The sequence below is a fragment of the Spodoptera frugiperda genome, chromosome 24 (genome assembly GCF_023101765.2).
Source record: "Spodoptera frugiperda isolate SF20-4 chromosome 24, AGI-APGP_CSIRO_Sfru_2.0, whole genome shotgun sequence".
Taxonomy (NCBI): Eukaryota; Metazoa; Arthropoda; class Insecta; order Lepidoptera; family Noctuidae; genus Spodoptera; species Spodoptera frugiperda.
Window position 1 is genome coordinate 6,968,818 of NC_064235.1, and position 13,484 is coordinate 6,982,301.

A 13,484-nucleotide genomic window follows, 5' to 3' on the forward strand; every position below is an offset into this window, starting at 1 on the left:
TACTTATGTACAGTATGGAGATTACTCATGTCTTAAATGAAACTACAAGTAGTACTTACTCGTTCACAGAAGCATAATACAACTAAATATAAAAAAAAAGAAAATTAAATAAGAATAATTTATAATTTTCAAACAAAATAAATAATGAAATAATAATATTATAATAACACGAAAAGACTACAGTGGCGCCATCTACATTAGTATTTGACAAACGCTTCTCAACAAAAGCGCCCTCGCTACTCTCTACGCATGCGTGAAAACGGGCCAAGCGCGAGTCGAATTTGCGCATGAAAGGTTCCGTACCGGTTGTTTATAAAAACGGCAAAATAATCAAGTTAGAGCATTACCTAGGTACTGCCTACGTTTTGGCATTTGACGAATGCATGCATAATGCAATTTTCGTTATGTGTTCGTTCCATAATGTAGATAATTCATTAAATTGACATTATTTTCAATATTATCTAATTTATATGCCCTATGTGGCGGATCACGGCAAGACCACGTATTATTTAAGACTTTTATGTAACCTGTAAATCTAGAATAAACTCGATTTGATTTCTAGATTATAATAATATGTTAAACGAAGCCCTTACCTATAGGAGTACATACATACATAACCTCACGCCTGTCTCCCATGGTCTCGCCAATTGCCACGGTTCTTACACACTTCTTTCGCTTCATCAACAGTCATCAGTGTTTTCATGCATGCTCGTCGGTTACTTTTAATTTGGCCCTTATTTAAAATATCGCCAACTTGGTCGCTATATCCGTCTGGGGCGCCCTCTACCGACAGTCCCATTTATATTCGCCTTGTATATTTCTTTCGTAAATCTACTTTCATCCATCCTTTCTTCATGTCCAACCTATAGGAGTAGGTGGCACTTATCCCAAAATGTCATTAGGTGCCACTTATCTTAGTCTAGGCGTATCTTAAAATTTAAGAGAGGTTAGCAACTTTGACTTTGACTTTGACTTTGACGCACATTGGAACTTAGTATTATTATAAAGTCACGCCTTTAATCCCCGAAGGGGTAGGAAAGCGAGGGCAGAGGTGCACATTACGGCACGTAATGCTACTGTGAAACTTAGTAATACCCTTTATTACTATTGAACCCTAGAATTACAACCCCTCGTTAGCTCCCACAGTCGGCTAAAAATAGTCATTAGGGTGAGATCTAGAGAGGGTGAGATTAATCTTCGGATCTGGATACAGGTATCGATAATTTGAATAAATAAGGTGTACAATTACGAAGTGAAACAACGCTTGTGTCGTGTTTCGTTGTGTAAGTGAGGTTACCGGAGGCCCAATTACCCCCCTTCCCAATGCCTAACAACCCTTAAATTCCGAACCCCCAAAAAGCCGGCAGCGCACTTGTGCGTTACAAGTGCTCTGGTGTTTTGGGTGTCCATGGGCGGCGGCAATTGCTTACCATCAGGTGATCCGTTTGTTCGTTTACCGGCTTATACCATAAAAAAGCTTATAAAAATAAAAATACCTATAAAAATTACCAATCTCATTGCTAAAATACGTCTCATCTCCGCTCCGATTCAATGGAAACAATGGTATAATTAAGAAGATTAAGTAGACTAAACTTACCCTACAATCCTTTCATTTACATTTAAAATGTCAAAATAGAATTATTGAGATTGACGGATCTGACATTCAATCACAACGAATCTAGTATCGGTTTCGAACTATCGACAATTTTATATATCGATACTTATAACATCCCTATTAATTTGGGAGCGTCTGTCTGGATTCAAAACTGGTATTGATTCATTCCAGCCTTGAGCGTCGGGCAGGCTGGACGTGTGTTGCTCTCGATTTACGCTACACAATTTTTAAAATATTATAATTGTCGACATAATAATAGTTTACAAAAGCTTTAGCTGTGAAGAATACTGCTCAATTTCGAGTATCAGGTAAGATTTGGTTTTATATGTATTCAATTGTTTTTTTTCTATTATGTTCTTTTTCTATAGGTACTTACTTGTGTAGTTTATCAGTAGCTGGGCAGGTGCCACGTGTAGTGGGCTCGATTCCCGCACGGATCAACTCTTTGTGTGATCCTTGAATGGTTGTTTCGGGTCTTAGTGTTATGTGTATGTGAACTTGTATGTTTGTAAACGTACACACGATACAGGAGACAATTCTATTGTGGGGCAACGTTTAAAAAAAAAACGTTTAGTCTGTGTTTTTTCGGGTTTGTTTCGATTTTTCATCTCATACACATACAAATACTGTTTTGTACCCATTTTACAGCATAAAATATCGTTTAATTTTGTAATCGAATAGCTACTTCCGCGCGGTTTCACCCGCTCTGCTTGGCTCCTATTGGTCATAGCGTGATGTTTTATAGCCTATTATAGCCTTCCTCGATAAATGCACTATTCAACACAAAAATTATTATTCAAATCGGACCAGTAGTTCTGGAGATTAGCGCGTTCAAACAAACAAACAATCAAACAAACTCTTCAGCTTTATAATATTATTAGTATAGATTACAACAAAAGGAATTACTCTTTCATTTGTTTATAGCTAAAACTTGAAATTTAAACAACACAAAATGGTTGCCAAAACCACGTGGCGACGCTTTCAACGCGCATGTGCAATGCGAGGGGTGAGGGGTAGAGAGGGGTGATGACTGTCTGTCAGTTATAAAAAAAATATAATACAAGGTACAATTTGGAACGAGTAATAGCTTCACTGACGGACAGACTGACAGACTATTTTATTTTATTTGTTGACGTTTTAAAAGTACATACTTAATAATAGTTTGATTGAAATAAATGCTTTTGACTTTGACTTTAAATTAGGCAATGCAAAAATATATTAGACACATATTTATTATTATTTTAATTTTGTCGTATAAGATTTGACTTTGATTTGAAGTTAGATAAAGCAAAAATATTAGCCACATATTTTTTGTTTTGTCATTTAAGAAAACAATACTTAGATAAAACTAATCAAAGTTTAGGAGTGGGAGCTAACTACGTCATTTCTACGTATAAAACGTACCTAGAAGTGACGTCGCGCGATAATTCAAATCGATATATCTTCGAAAGAATTTGTTTCCGTAAGAAAATTAAAAATACGTGTGTAATGTTTTAAAATAATCTACAAAACGGACATTGAAATAAAGATTAGTCATCTACCCTGTTAGGGGTACGGGGTGAAATAATAGTTATTAAAACCGGTTTAAAAAAATCCCCTTACCTCTATTATCTGTTTTTACTTTTAATTTTTAACATGGTATAATATGACTGCACAGTTGGCGCGGTGGCTGGGCAACCGGCTGCCATGTAACGTGTAGCGGGTTCGATTCCCGCACGGAGCAACTCTTTGTGTGATCCACAAATTGTTGTTTCAGGTCTGTGTGTCATGTGTATGTGAACTTGTATGTTTGTAAACGTACCCACGACACAGGAGAAAATCCTAGTGTGTGTAGGTAGGCGATTCTGTCTACCCCTTTAAAATAAGAGAGGTGATGTTATTATGTTTGCTAACAATCAATTCGGTCTAGCCACATGGCGGCTAGACCACGCGACACGCAAGCGCAGTAGTAGTGGTTGTGTCTGTGGGGTGATTGTAGGGTGAAATGGTGAAGCGTGGGTTTAGACTAAGAGTGCTTTTGCACCAGAGATGTGCTATTCTACGTTGTTGTGGATGCGTTTAGCTTCCACCAATCATATTCATTGGTACACATAGCTTAGCACTGGTGGAAACGGGTTCCACTAACCTATTATTTTTTATATGAAAGGATGTGTGCTATTGATGGCTTCTTTACTATCGATACGTATACTCGAGCTACGCATCTTACACACCCAGTTACGTAGCTTAGTAGCAGTGGAAACGCTCACATAGTTTCACAGCTTAGCTATTACATCGTCGTAGTATAGCCACATAGCACATCTCTGGTGGAAAAGCATCCTAAGGGTAAGAAAACACAAAATAATTTTTAAAATAATCATTTTAAATTAAATTTATTAAAAAAAAAACTTAATGATATGATTCCACTCGTTTAAAAATGTTAAAAAAAAACTTAATTTTGACATCAAATTGTCAATTAAAACTTAAAATAATCTACAAAACGGACATTAAAATAAAAATTAATCAAAATGAATATTGAGGCCAGACGATGCTCTCGATCCAGGGTACGTAAGCTGCGACCTTCGTGTAGACTCCAGCTGAGTTGGGCTTCGCACAATCTTGCTCGCCATTGGACGTCACCCCTACTATAATATACATGCAATCTATTCTCTTGCTTTTAATTTGAAGGGGACCGCCGCTATCACCCTGTAACCAAAAAAAGATATTATTAAACCAGTGTTTGCCAGCGGCTTCGCCCGCGATCCCGTGGGATAAAAGTTTACAACTAAAGGTACAATACATTTTTAGGTCAAAATACAAGTGTTGTTTCAAAATTCCTGAAGGGATCGGGATGAAATTTGAAACAGGTGTAGATCATTGTCTGGAATAACACGTAGGCCATGTGAGATGATCATGCGAAAACATGCGCGCGAAATTTTGTTGTTTTGTTATTGTGATAAAAATAAAACTAATGACTATACAAAAAAAGTTTCTTTGGGAAAGTTGTTTGTAATCATGAGTACAATCACGTGTTTAAATATCGTTCACTAATTATCAGTCACCCTATATAGAGTTAAAAGCCATGGTACTCACTGGGCAAGTGTCCTTGCTTTCATATCGGTCCTGGTAGCGAGTAGGTAGCTCTCTGTCACCGTAGCAAGTCTGTGTCTCTTCGTTGAAACCTCTTCGAAACAACCGATGGCTCCTGAACAGTCTACTACATTCTTCAACAGGAGTTTTATATAAAATCACCTGAAAATTACATTTAAATTAGTGCATGTGTCTTATGTTTCGGCACTGCTGGGCCGGCTCGACCGAAGTGATACCACGGCCTCACAGAAAACCGACGTGAAACAACGCTTAAATTCTTAACCCCCAAAAGGCCAGACGTACCTATTTTTAACGCCTCCGGTGTTTCAATAAAATACGGAGAAAAAGAAACTGATTTTTTCAGTTTTATACTACAGAACGTGAGCTCAACAGCAGTAGCTCAATAGAGGGATCTCCTTAATTATTATGGGCCTAGCCGTATTTGGGTCCAATCAATAGATATTTATAAGATGTCATTTTCAGAGTTACTCAAAATGGAGAAATAAAACTTCCACGCGAAGACCGACATCCGCGCGGACGGATCAATAGAGGGATCAATAGAGGGATCTCCTTAATTATTATGGGCCTCGCCGTATTTGGGTCCAATAGATATTTATAAGGTGTCAGAGTTACTCAAAATGGAGAAATAAAACCTCCACGCGAAGACCCACATCCGCGCGGACGGAGTTGCTGGCGGAAGCTAGTACACAATATCTTTTCTTACCTTCTGAAGAATGTCCGTGGGCTGAGTATTGTAGTGGGTAGCTCCCCACCCCGTGGCTATAGCTCTGGCGTCGTCCACTGGCTCTGTCGGAAGGCAAGCAGGCACGGTGAACTGGTCCAGCTTCATCCTGCAAACCATTTCCGACTTTATAACAAAACGTTAAGATTGATTTTTGCAATAGCTATCGTGAGACATAAGTACCAATTTAACTAAAAAAACACGTTTTTTTTTAAATCGTAGCCCTAGCCTTTCTCCTGTGTCGTGGGTACGTTTACAAACATACAAGTTCACATACACTTGACACCCAGACCCGAAACAACAATTTGTGGATCACACAAAGAGTTGTTCCGTGCGGGAATCGAACCCGCTACACGCTATGCGGTAGACGGTTACCCTGCTACCGCGCCAATCGTGTAGTCAAAAAATCACGGTTTACTCATGTAAATTAATAGAGAAAAGCTCTACTTGTTTCGAGTCACAGTGGGACTCTTTATTATGAGTAACGTGCGTAGATGCGGCGACGTCGCCCAGCCTACATTTAGGCTACATGCTACACTGGTAGAGCTTTTCAATTTGAAATACCGTCACTTCTATTTACGTTTTATCCGTAGAAATGACGTATTTGCTCCCACTCCTAAACTTTGATTCGTTGTATCCGAGTATTGCTATCTTAAATGACAAAACAAATACGTGTCTAATATTTTTACATTACTTAACTGACGGATTAAATAGATTTTTCATTTTAAATTTTTATACCCCGTCATTTTCCCTACTAGAAGTATGGGAGACTCTCCCACACTTCCCACGTTTTGGCACTGCTGGGCCGGCTCGACCGGAGTGATACCACAGCTTCACAGAAAACCGACGTCAAACAACGCTTACGTTGTGTGAGTGAGGTTACCGGAAGCCCAATTCCCCCTTCCCAATCTTCCCAATCCCCGATTTTCCAACAACCCTTAAATTCCTAACCCCCAAAAGGCTGGCAACTTGTAACGCTTCTGGTGTTTCAAGTGTCGATGGGCGGCGGTGATTGCTTACCATCAGGTCATCCGTCTGCTCGTTTACCGGCTTATACCAAAATAAAATCTTAAAACACGCTTTGTTATGATATTATGACACATATCATCACCAGCCTATAAGTGTCCACTGCTGATCAAAGGGCTCTTCTCACATGGAGAAGGTTTGAGTATTAATCACCATGCTTGCTCAATGCGGGTATAAAAAAAGTAATACTCACTCTCGATCGGTCTCAATCAAAGCGATGTCATCGTATTTTGACGGCGATTTGTAGTGTGGATGGTTAATAAACCTCTTGATTGAGTATATTTTCGACTGATCCCTAGCTTCATCCTTGTGAAGCACTCCTATCGCTATAAACGTCGCATATCCGCTGAAATTAAGGACAAAATCTATATTGCACAACTTGATTCCCCCTAGTCACTTTCCATCATCGAACCACAAGACAATCGGCGCTACCGCTTCATGGTAGATATCCCACCCACTCGCACGAAGCGCTTCGCTCCTAGCTTTCTTGTGCGAACTGCTGGGAAGTGGAATTATTTGCCGGAGTCTTTGTTTCCTGATGGGTATAACCTGGGTGTCTTCAAAGCCCGAGTGAATAGTTTGCTTATGGGCAGACATTTTGCTTAGCAACAGTTGATCAACGTTGTTGATGAATAGCGAGAATGCTGCTGGAAACTTTGTTTAAACTAATATAAACTGATGTTTTCGCTCGCCGGGTGTCAACTCTGCAGCATGGCGCGATCAACTCCGCAACACAAGTGTTGCCCGCAACATGTTTATGCAACCATGTTGCTAAACAAAATGTTTACCATGAATACAAGGTTTTATGATCAGGTAATCCGTCTGCTCGTTTCTCACTTTATTTCATAATGAACTTACAATTTCGGTGAGAATGAGCAATGGGCTGCTGTCAGGACGAATCTCTCGCTGATGATGGAACCGCCACATTTGAAACCGAGGTTGGATGCTGAGTCTCCGAATCCTATCAGCACCTACATAATTATAATAAAATACAATTAGCTGGTCATCGACCAATGTGGTGAAAAAACAAATTGGCCCCGTGCGTGCGGCGCGTTGCGTTCTGCGCGCGCCTCAAAGAGCCATCAGACCACCACAGATGGGGCCCAGTAGGGCTGATGCCTAATCCGGAGGTGCGGACTACCTAGTGGGTTTACCGGGGCTCCGGCTCGACAAGCAGGAGTAGGAACGGGGTGGTATTTAGTTAGTAAGAGTATTGGCCATTTTGAAGTGTAGGCTCGCCATTATTCGACACTGCGGGGCTGGCTCAACCGGAGTGATAGCACGACCTCACAGAAAACCGACGTGAAATAACCGAAGCGTTGGGTTTCGTTGTGTGAGTGAGGTTACCGGAGGCCCAATTTCCCCTTTTCCAATCTTCCAAATCCCCGATTCTCCAACAACCCTTAAATTTCTAACCGACGCAGTTGTAACGCCTCTGGTGTTTCTCTGGTGGGCGGCGACGATTGCTTACCATCAGGTGATACGTCTGCTCGTTTACCGGCTTATACCATAATAAAATCTTAAAACACGCTTTGTTATGACATTATGACACACATCATCACCAGCCTATAAGTGTCCACTGCTGACCAAGGACCAAAGTAGTGATTCGATTTCTTTTGATACTCCTAACTACTTACCATGTGAGGGAATTCATCTCTGCCAGCATTCGTACCTCCTGCCACCAGCTGATCACTCGCGTGGTGACAGTAGTTGGCCCTCCCATACCCACCCGTGAGGGCAGTTCCCCGTACACAAGGGTACACATACTTCTCTTGGTACTCTAAACATTCTGTAATAAGTAATACATAAAAAATATTGTTACTAACTGTTGCCCACGACTTCGGCTGTGTAGAACTCTTCTTCTTTTGATTCGAATTTCTCCTGGGGGCCTACTCCGGTCCTCGAATCCGAAGTTTCGTTTAATCTTCGGCCGTAGGTTTTATTGATTTACTAATAGAATTACTTGAAATAACGTTTTATTTATAATTTCATATCAAAACCTATTTATTTATCTTCATTTCATTCGTTCATTTTTGTTCACGAAAGTTCGCAATAAAATATAGAATTGTAGTATGTAATCTGTGAAGTTTTTTCGTTCGTTCAATCGTTGAATTAGAGTAGGCCCTCAGATCAGTATATTTTTTTCAAAAATTCTGTTTCTCAGTAGTAGTTTGGAATTGTGCCCAGTATACGGCAATAGGCGCACCCCATATTACATGGGACTTATAACACAAATTGTGAAAAGTTGGTGTACATTGTACAGCGGCATTACGTGCTGTAATGTGCACCTCTGTCTTCAGGGATAAAATGTTTGAGGACCGTGTGAGACTTTGGCTAGTCATTTTATTTTTATTTAATTATATTCTGACAGTTTGAGCATTTGTGTGGCCTACCCAAATGTTCTTATGGTTGGTGTTGTTCGTCGGATCATTCAGCAACAGCCGTCAGCTGAGCTGATTGTAAACTGACACATGAGTGCTGCTATCTGAACAGGTCCGCTCAAACTGCTGTGGTTCTTTCCTCAAAAGACCACTACAGAACCAACTTACACGGTTCTCCGACATCTTTAATTGATTTTGTCTGGACTTTAAAAGAGACTATGACTTCTGAGTTTGTTTCGGCATTTCTTCTCAGAGTAGTCGGATAGGAAATGCCGGCCTCATCTAGTTATTTAAGAGTGTACGTGTAAAAGAGTTACATTGTAACTTATTTGCAAAATAAATATCATTTATCATTGTCATTTGACGATACGCGAAAAAATGTGTGAAATCAAGTCTTACTATTAAAAGCAACTTGTTTAGTTTTTGGAGATTGGTGTAGTGGGCTGCAACGAGGCTGCTCATTGGTTATGCGTGATGGTGCAATTGGCGGCCTCTGGGTTGTTCTGAAAATTCAAAGATTTACAAAATAACAACCTATAATCCCACTAATCTATACTAATATTATAAAGCTGAAGAGTTTGTTTGTTTGAACGCGCTAATCTCCGGAACTACTGGTCCGAATTGAATAATTATTTTTATGTTGGATAGTGCATTTATCGGGGAAGGCTATAGGCTATAAAACATCACGCTATGACCAATAGGAGCCAAGCAGAGCGGGTGAAACCGCGCGGAAGTAGCTAGTGTTATTTAAATGTGAAAGTTTGTTTGTTTGGATGTTTGGTCCGTTAAGCACGCTGAAACTACTAAACGGATTTTGAAGGAATTTGGTAAACAGATTGATAGAATACTTTTAATTGGAATTTTATCCCAATATTTATTTCTTTTCTTTTTCTTTTACACTGGTGACCGACGTTTAGCGGAGGATTTACTTTTTTTATTATTTTTTTACAAAACGTTACCCCACACTAAGATTTTCTCCTGTGTCGTGTGTGCGTTTACAAACATACAATTTCAGATACACATGACACCCAGACCCAAACAACAATTTGTGAATCACACAAAGAGTTGCTCCATGCGGGAATCTAACCCGCTACACGTTCTATGACAGTCGGTTGCACAGCCGCCGCACCTACCGTGTAAAGACTACACAGTTATTTTCGGTCTTTCGAAAATTTCTCAGTAGTAGCATAGAGTCTGGAATTGTGCCCAGTATATGGCAATAGGCCCCTATTACACGAGACTTATAACGCAAATGGTGATAAGTGGGTGTATATAGTATAGCGGCATTACGTGTCGTAATGTAAACCTCAGCCTACCCCCTGCGGGGAATAAAGTCGTGACAATATCTATACTATAATATTATAAAGCTGAAGAGTTTGTTTGTTTGTTTGTTTGAACGCGCTAATTTCAGGAACTAATGATCTGATTTGAATAATTCTTTTTTTGTTGGATAGCTCATTTATCGAGGAAGGTTATAGGCTATAAATCATCACGGCACGATCAATAGGGACCGAGCAGTGCGGGTGAAACCGCGCGGAAGTAGCTAGTTTATTTATATATTATTATAATTACCTTTTACTATTATTAGGATTGTTGAAACAACACACGATTGGGTCTCTATTTCCAGATGGGAAACTGCATATCTGTGGAAAAGAATCAAATTCATATATTATAGTTAATAAAAAACTGGTGTTAGGTGTGGGCTCACCATGTTTCGGTACTGCTGGGCCGGCTCGACCGGAGTGATACCACGGCCTCACAGTATACCGACGTGAAACAACGCTTGCGTTATATTTCGTTCTTAAGAGTAGGGTTACTGGAGGCCCAATCTCCTTAATCCCGAACAATCCTCAAATTCCAAAACCCTCTAGTGTTTCGGATGCCCATGGGCGGCGGCGATTGCTTACCATCAGGTGATCCGTCTGCTCGTTTACCGGCTTATACTATTTTTTTTGAGGGGGAAAGTCATCCAATGACTTCTCTCGCCTTAGGCGAAGCCTTAGCGGGAGTGTTAGACTCTTACTGACTAAAAACCACTCCGTTCCTACTCCTGCTTTTCAAGCCGGAGCCCCGGTAAACCCACAAGGTAGTCCGTAGTTCTGGATCAGGCATCAGCCATACTGGGCCCCATCTGTGGTGGTCTGATGGTTACCTGAGGTTGTGTTTCCCCAATATCAAGTTCCTCCAGTGCTGCCGGGCAGTTTGTCACGATGGTGCATGTCCCGACATCAGTTCCATCCTTCTTTATGCACCTATCTCCTAAACAAACAAGTTAAAATAAAATATTTAGGTACAAAGGAGGACAGATCCGTATTATCATTTTAAAAGTTTTTTTACTCCTACATAAACAAATATAAATATTTAGGTACAAAGGAGGACAAATCCGCATTATCATTTTAAAAGATTTTTTGCTCCTAAATAAACATTAAACAAATATTTTGTCCTCCTCTGTACCTAAATATTTATATTTAGGTACAGAGGAGGACAAATCCGCCTGATAATTTTAATTAATTTTGCTCAAACCCCAAAAAGCATTAATAAATATTTAGGTACAAAGGAGGACAGACCCGAATGACCATTTAAAAAAAATTGCTTATACCCCACAAAAATATTAAGTTATATCCTATAAATGTCTTATCAAATAGAAAAGCCATAACGTCGCAGCTTCGTGATGGAACACTTGTAATTCTTTAGTCAGTGGTGCGATTGATGCTGTTCGGTTACCTGCGCTAGCGTCGGCACTGTCCACACCAACCCCCTTTATTCGTCACATTTTTAAAACTCTTAAAAGTATCTGCCACGGCTTTAATGGGAGGTAGTGTTGTGTTTGAAGATTACAATAGTGAATATACATTATTGATTATGAGTATTTTTTCATATAAAGAAAGCTATGTACGGTATGAGTTTGTTATGAAAGAGCGATCTCTTGCACTGTCCAATGAAAACAATTGCGTATTTGTAAACCACTTTATGCAAAGCAGCGTCAATGTTTCTTTATGTTTCAAATTGAATTAATTATCGAAATTGAATAATCTTCAAACATAACACTACTTTCCATTAAAGTCGTGGCAGATATTTTTAGAACACCTTAAGTTAGTAGGATATTATGAATATAATAATATAATAATTACCTTCATACATAGAAAACACGGAATACACAACAAGACATAAATTAATAATTAATTTTAACAACATATTCACACTTCTCTCTTCACACTTTAAACTAAGTTTTAAGTCTTTAACTGCCAATAGAAAACTGTTGAAGGCAAATCCTCCGCTAACGTCGGTCACCGGTGACCACCACGGCGTTCAATGTGTTAAAACACAAACATAAGGAAAAATATTTAGTTATTTTTAATCGGAAAAGCGTTTCTCTTCATCAAGAGCAAGCTAGCGACTGCCAAAATATTGTGAGAAAAACACATTTTATATAAATTTCAATATGAGGATGATATTTAGTGTTTTTTGTCTATATTTTTCCTTATTCGACAACCTGTCTCGTTGGTCGATATGGTCGCAAGTGCGACTGCTACAAGGGGTTTTGGGTTCGATTCCCGGGTCGGGAAATACTACTGGGTTATTTCGGATTTTCGAAAATTTGTCAGGAGTAGTACGGTTTTCCCCTCCAAAAAAAGTGTCACGTTGGTCGACGGGAAAGTGTCGAATTTCTCAGTAGTAGCACGGAGTTTGGATTTGTGTCCAGTATATGGCAATAGGGTTACCACCTATTACATGGGACTTATAACACAAATGGTGAAAAGTGGGTGTACATTGTACAGTGGCATTACGTGCCGTAATGTGCACCTCTACCCACCCCTTCGGGGATAACAAGGCGTGACGTTGTATTTTTACTTATTCTGCTATAAGATGATTGATGCACGGAGGATTGAGCATTAATCACCACGCTTGCTCAATGCGGGTTGGAGATTTTAATTAGAACTAGCTACTTCCGGTTTCGCCCGCTCTGCTTGGCTCCTATTGGTCATAGCGTGATGTTTTATGACCTATAGCCGTCCTCGATAAATGCACTATTCAACACAAAAAGAATTATTCAAATCGGACCAGTAGTTCCGGAGATTAGCGCATTCAAACAACCAAACAAACAAACAAACTCTTCAGCTTTATAATATTAAGTATATATTTAGAAAATTATAAGTCCAGGTTTCCCCTCTATGTTTTTCCTTTACCGCCTGTCTGGTAGCAACAAAGATTCGCAGAAATAATATAAAGGAAAAAAAAAACGATATCAAACAGATTACCTGTTTACATCAATAAAATAACAAATTTTAAAAACTGCACAAACTAGTTTTGAATTCAATGATCTTTTGCATATTATGTTTGGTTTCTGAGGAAAAAATTATATATTGTATGTTTTATGGAACTGTGGATAAACGGGCAAACATATCATCTCATGGTTTTAAAAGACTTACAACACACCTCTCTATTACCATCAGGTGATCCGTATGTTTGTTAGCACACTAGGATTTTCTCCTGTCGTGGGTGCGTTTACAAACATACAAGTTTACATACACATACACACAACGTCACGCCTTTTATCCCCGAAAGGGTAGGCAGAGGTGCACTTTATGGCACGTAATGACGCTATACAATGTATACCAACTTTTCACCATTTGTGTTATAACTCCCATGCAAT

The 13,484-nt window shown here is 39.4% G+C and overlaps 1 protein-coding gene across 1 annotated transcript; it reads right to left on the bottom strand.

Moving 5' to 3' along the window:
- Nucleotides 1–3,953: 3,953 nt before the first annotated feature.
- LOC126912299 (serine protease snake-like) lies at nucleotides 3,954–12,227 on the bottom strand. The gene is made up of 10 exons (XM_050703879.1): nucleotides 11,962–12,227; nucleotides 10,983–11,089; nucleotides 10,403–10,473; nucleotides 9,230–9,333; nucleotides 8,087–8,238; nucleotides 7,308–7,420; nucleotides 6,643–6,795; nucleotides 5,406–5,532; nucleotides 4,685–4,843; nucleotides 3,954–4,297 (listed from the first exon to the last, which is right to left on the bottom strand). Exons 1-10 carry the CDS (start codon nucleotides 12,023–12,025, stop codon nucleotides 4,115–4,117), a joined length of 1,233 nt encoding a protein of 410 aa, XP_050559836.1. The 5' UTR covers nucleotides 12,026–12,227; the 3' UTR covers nucleotides 3,954–4,114.
- Nucleotides 12,228–13,484: the final 1,257 nt, after the last annotated feature.

Bases quoted from the DNA above. Each gene is read 5' to 3' on its own strand.
- LOC126912299 (XM_050703879.1), bottom strand. From the start codon at position 12,025: ATGTTGTTAAAATTAATTATTAATTTATGTCTTGTTGTGTATTCCGTG. The intron at 10,474-10,982 runs GTAACCATCAGA...TCTTTTCCACAG, and splicing joins TTGGGGAAACACAACCTCAG to ATATGCAGTTTCCCATCTGG. The intron at 4,298-4,684 runs GTGAGTACCATG...TTTTGGTTACAG, and splicing joins AAAGCAAGGACACTTGCCCA to GGTGATAGCGGCGGTCCCCT.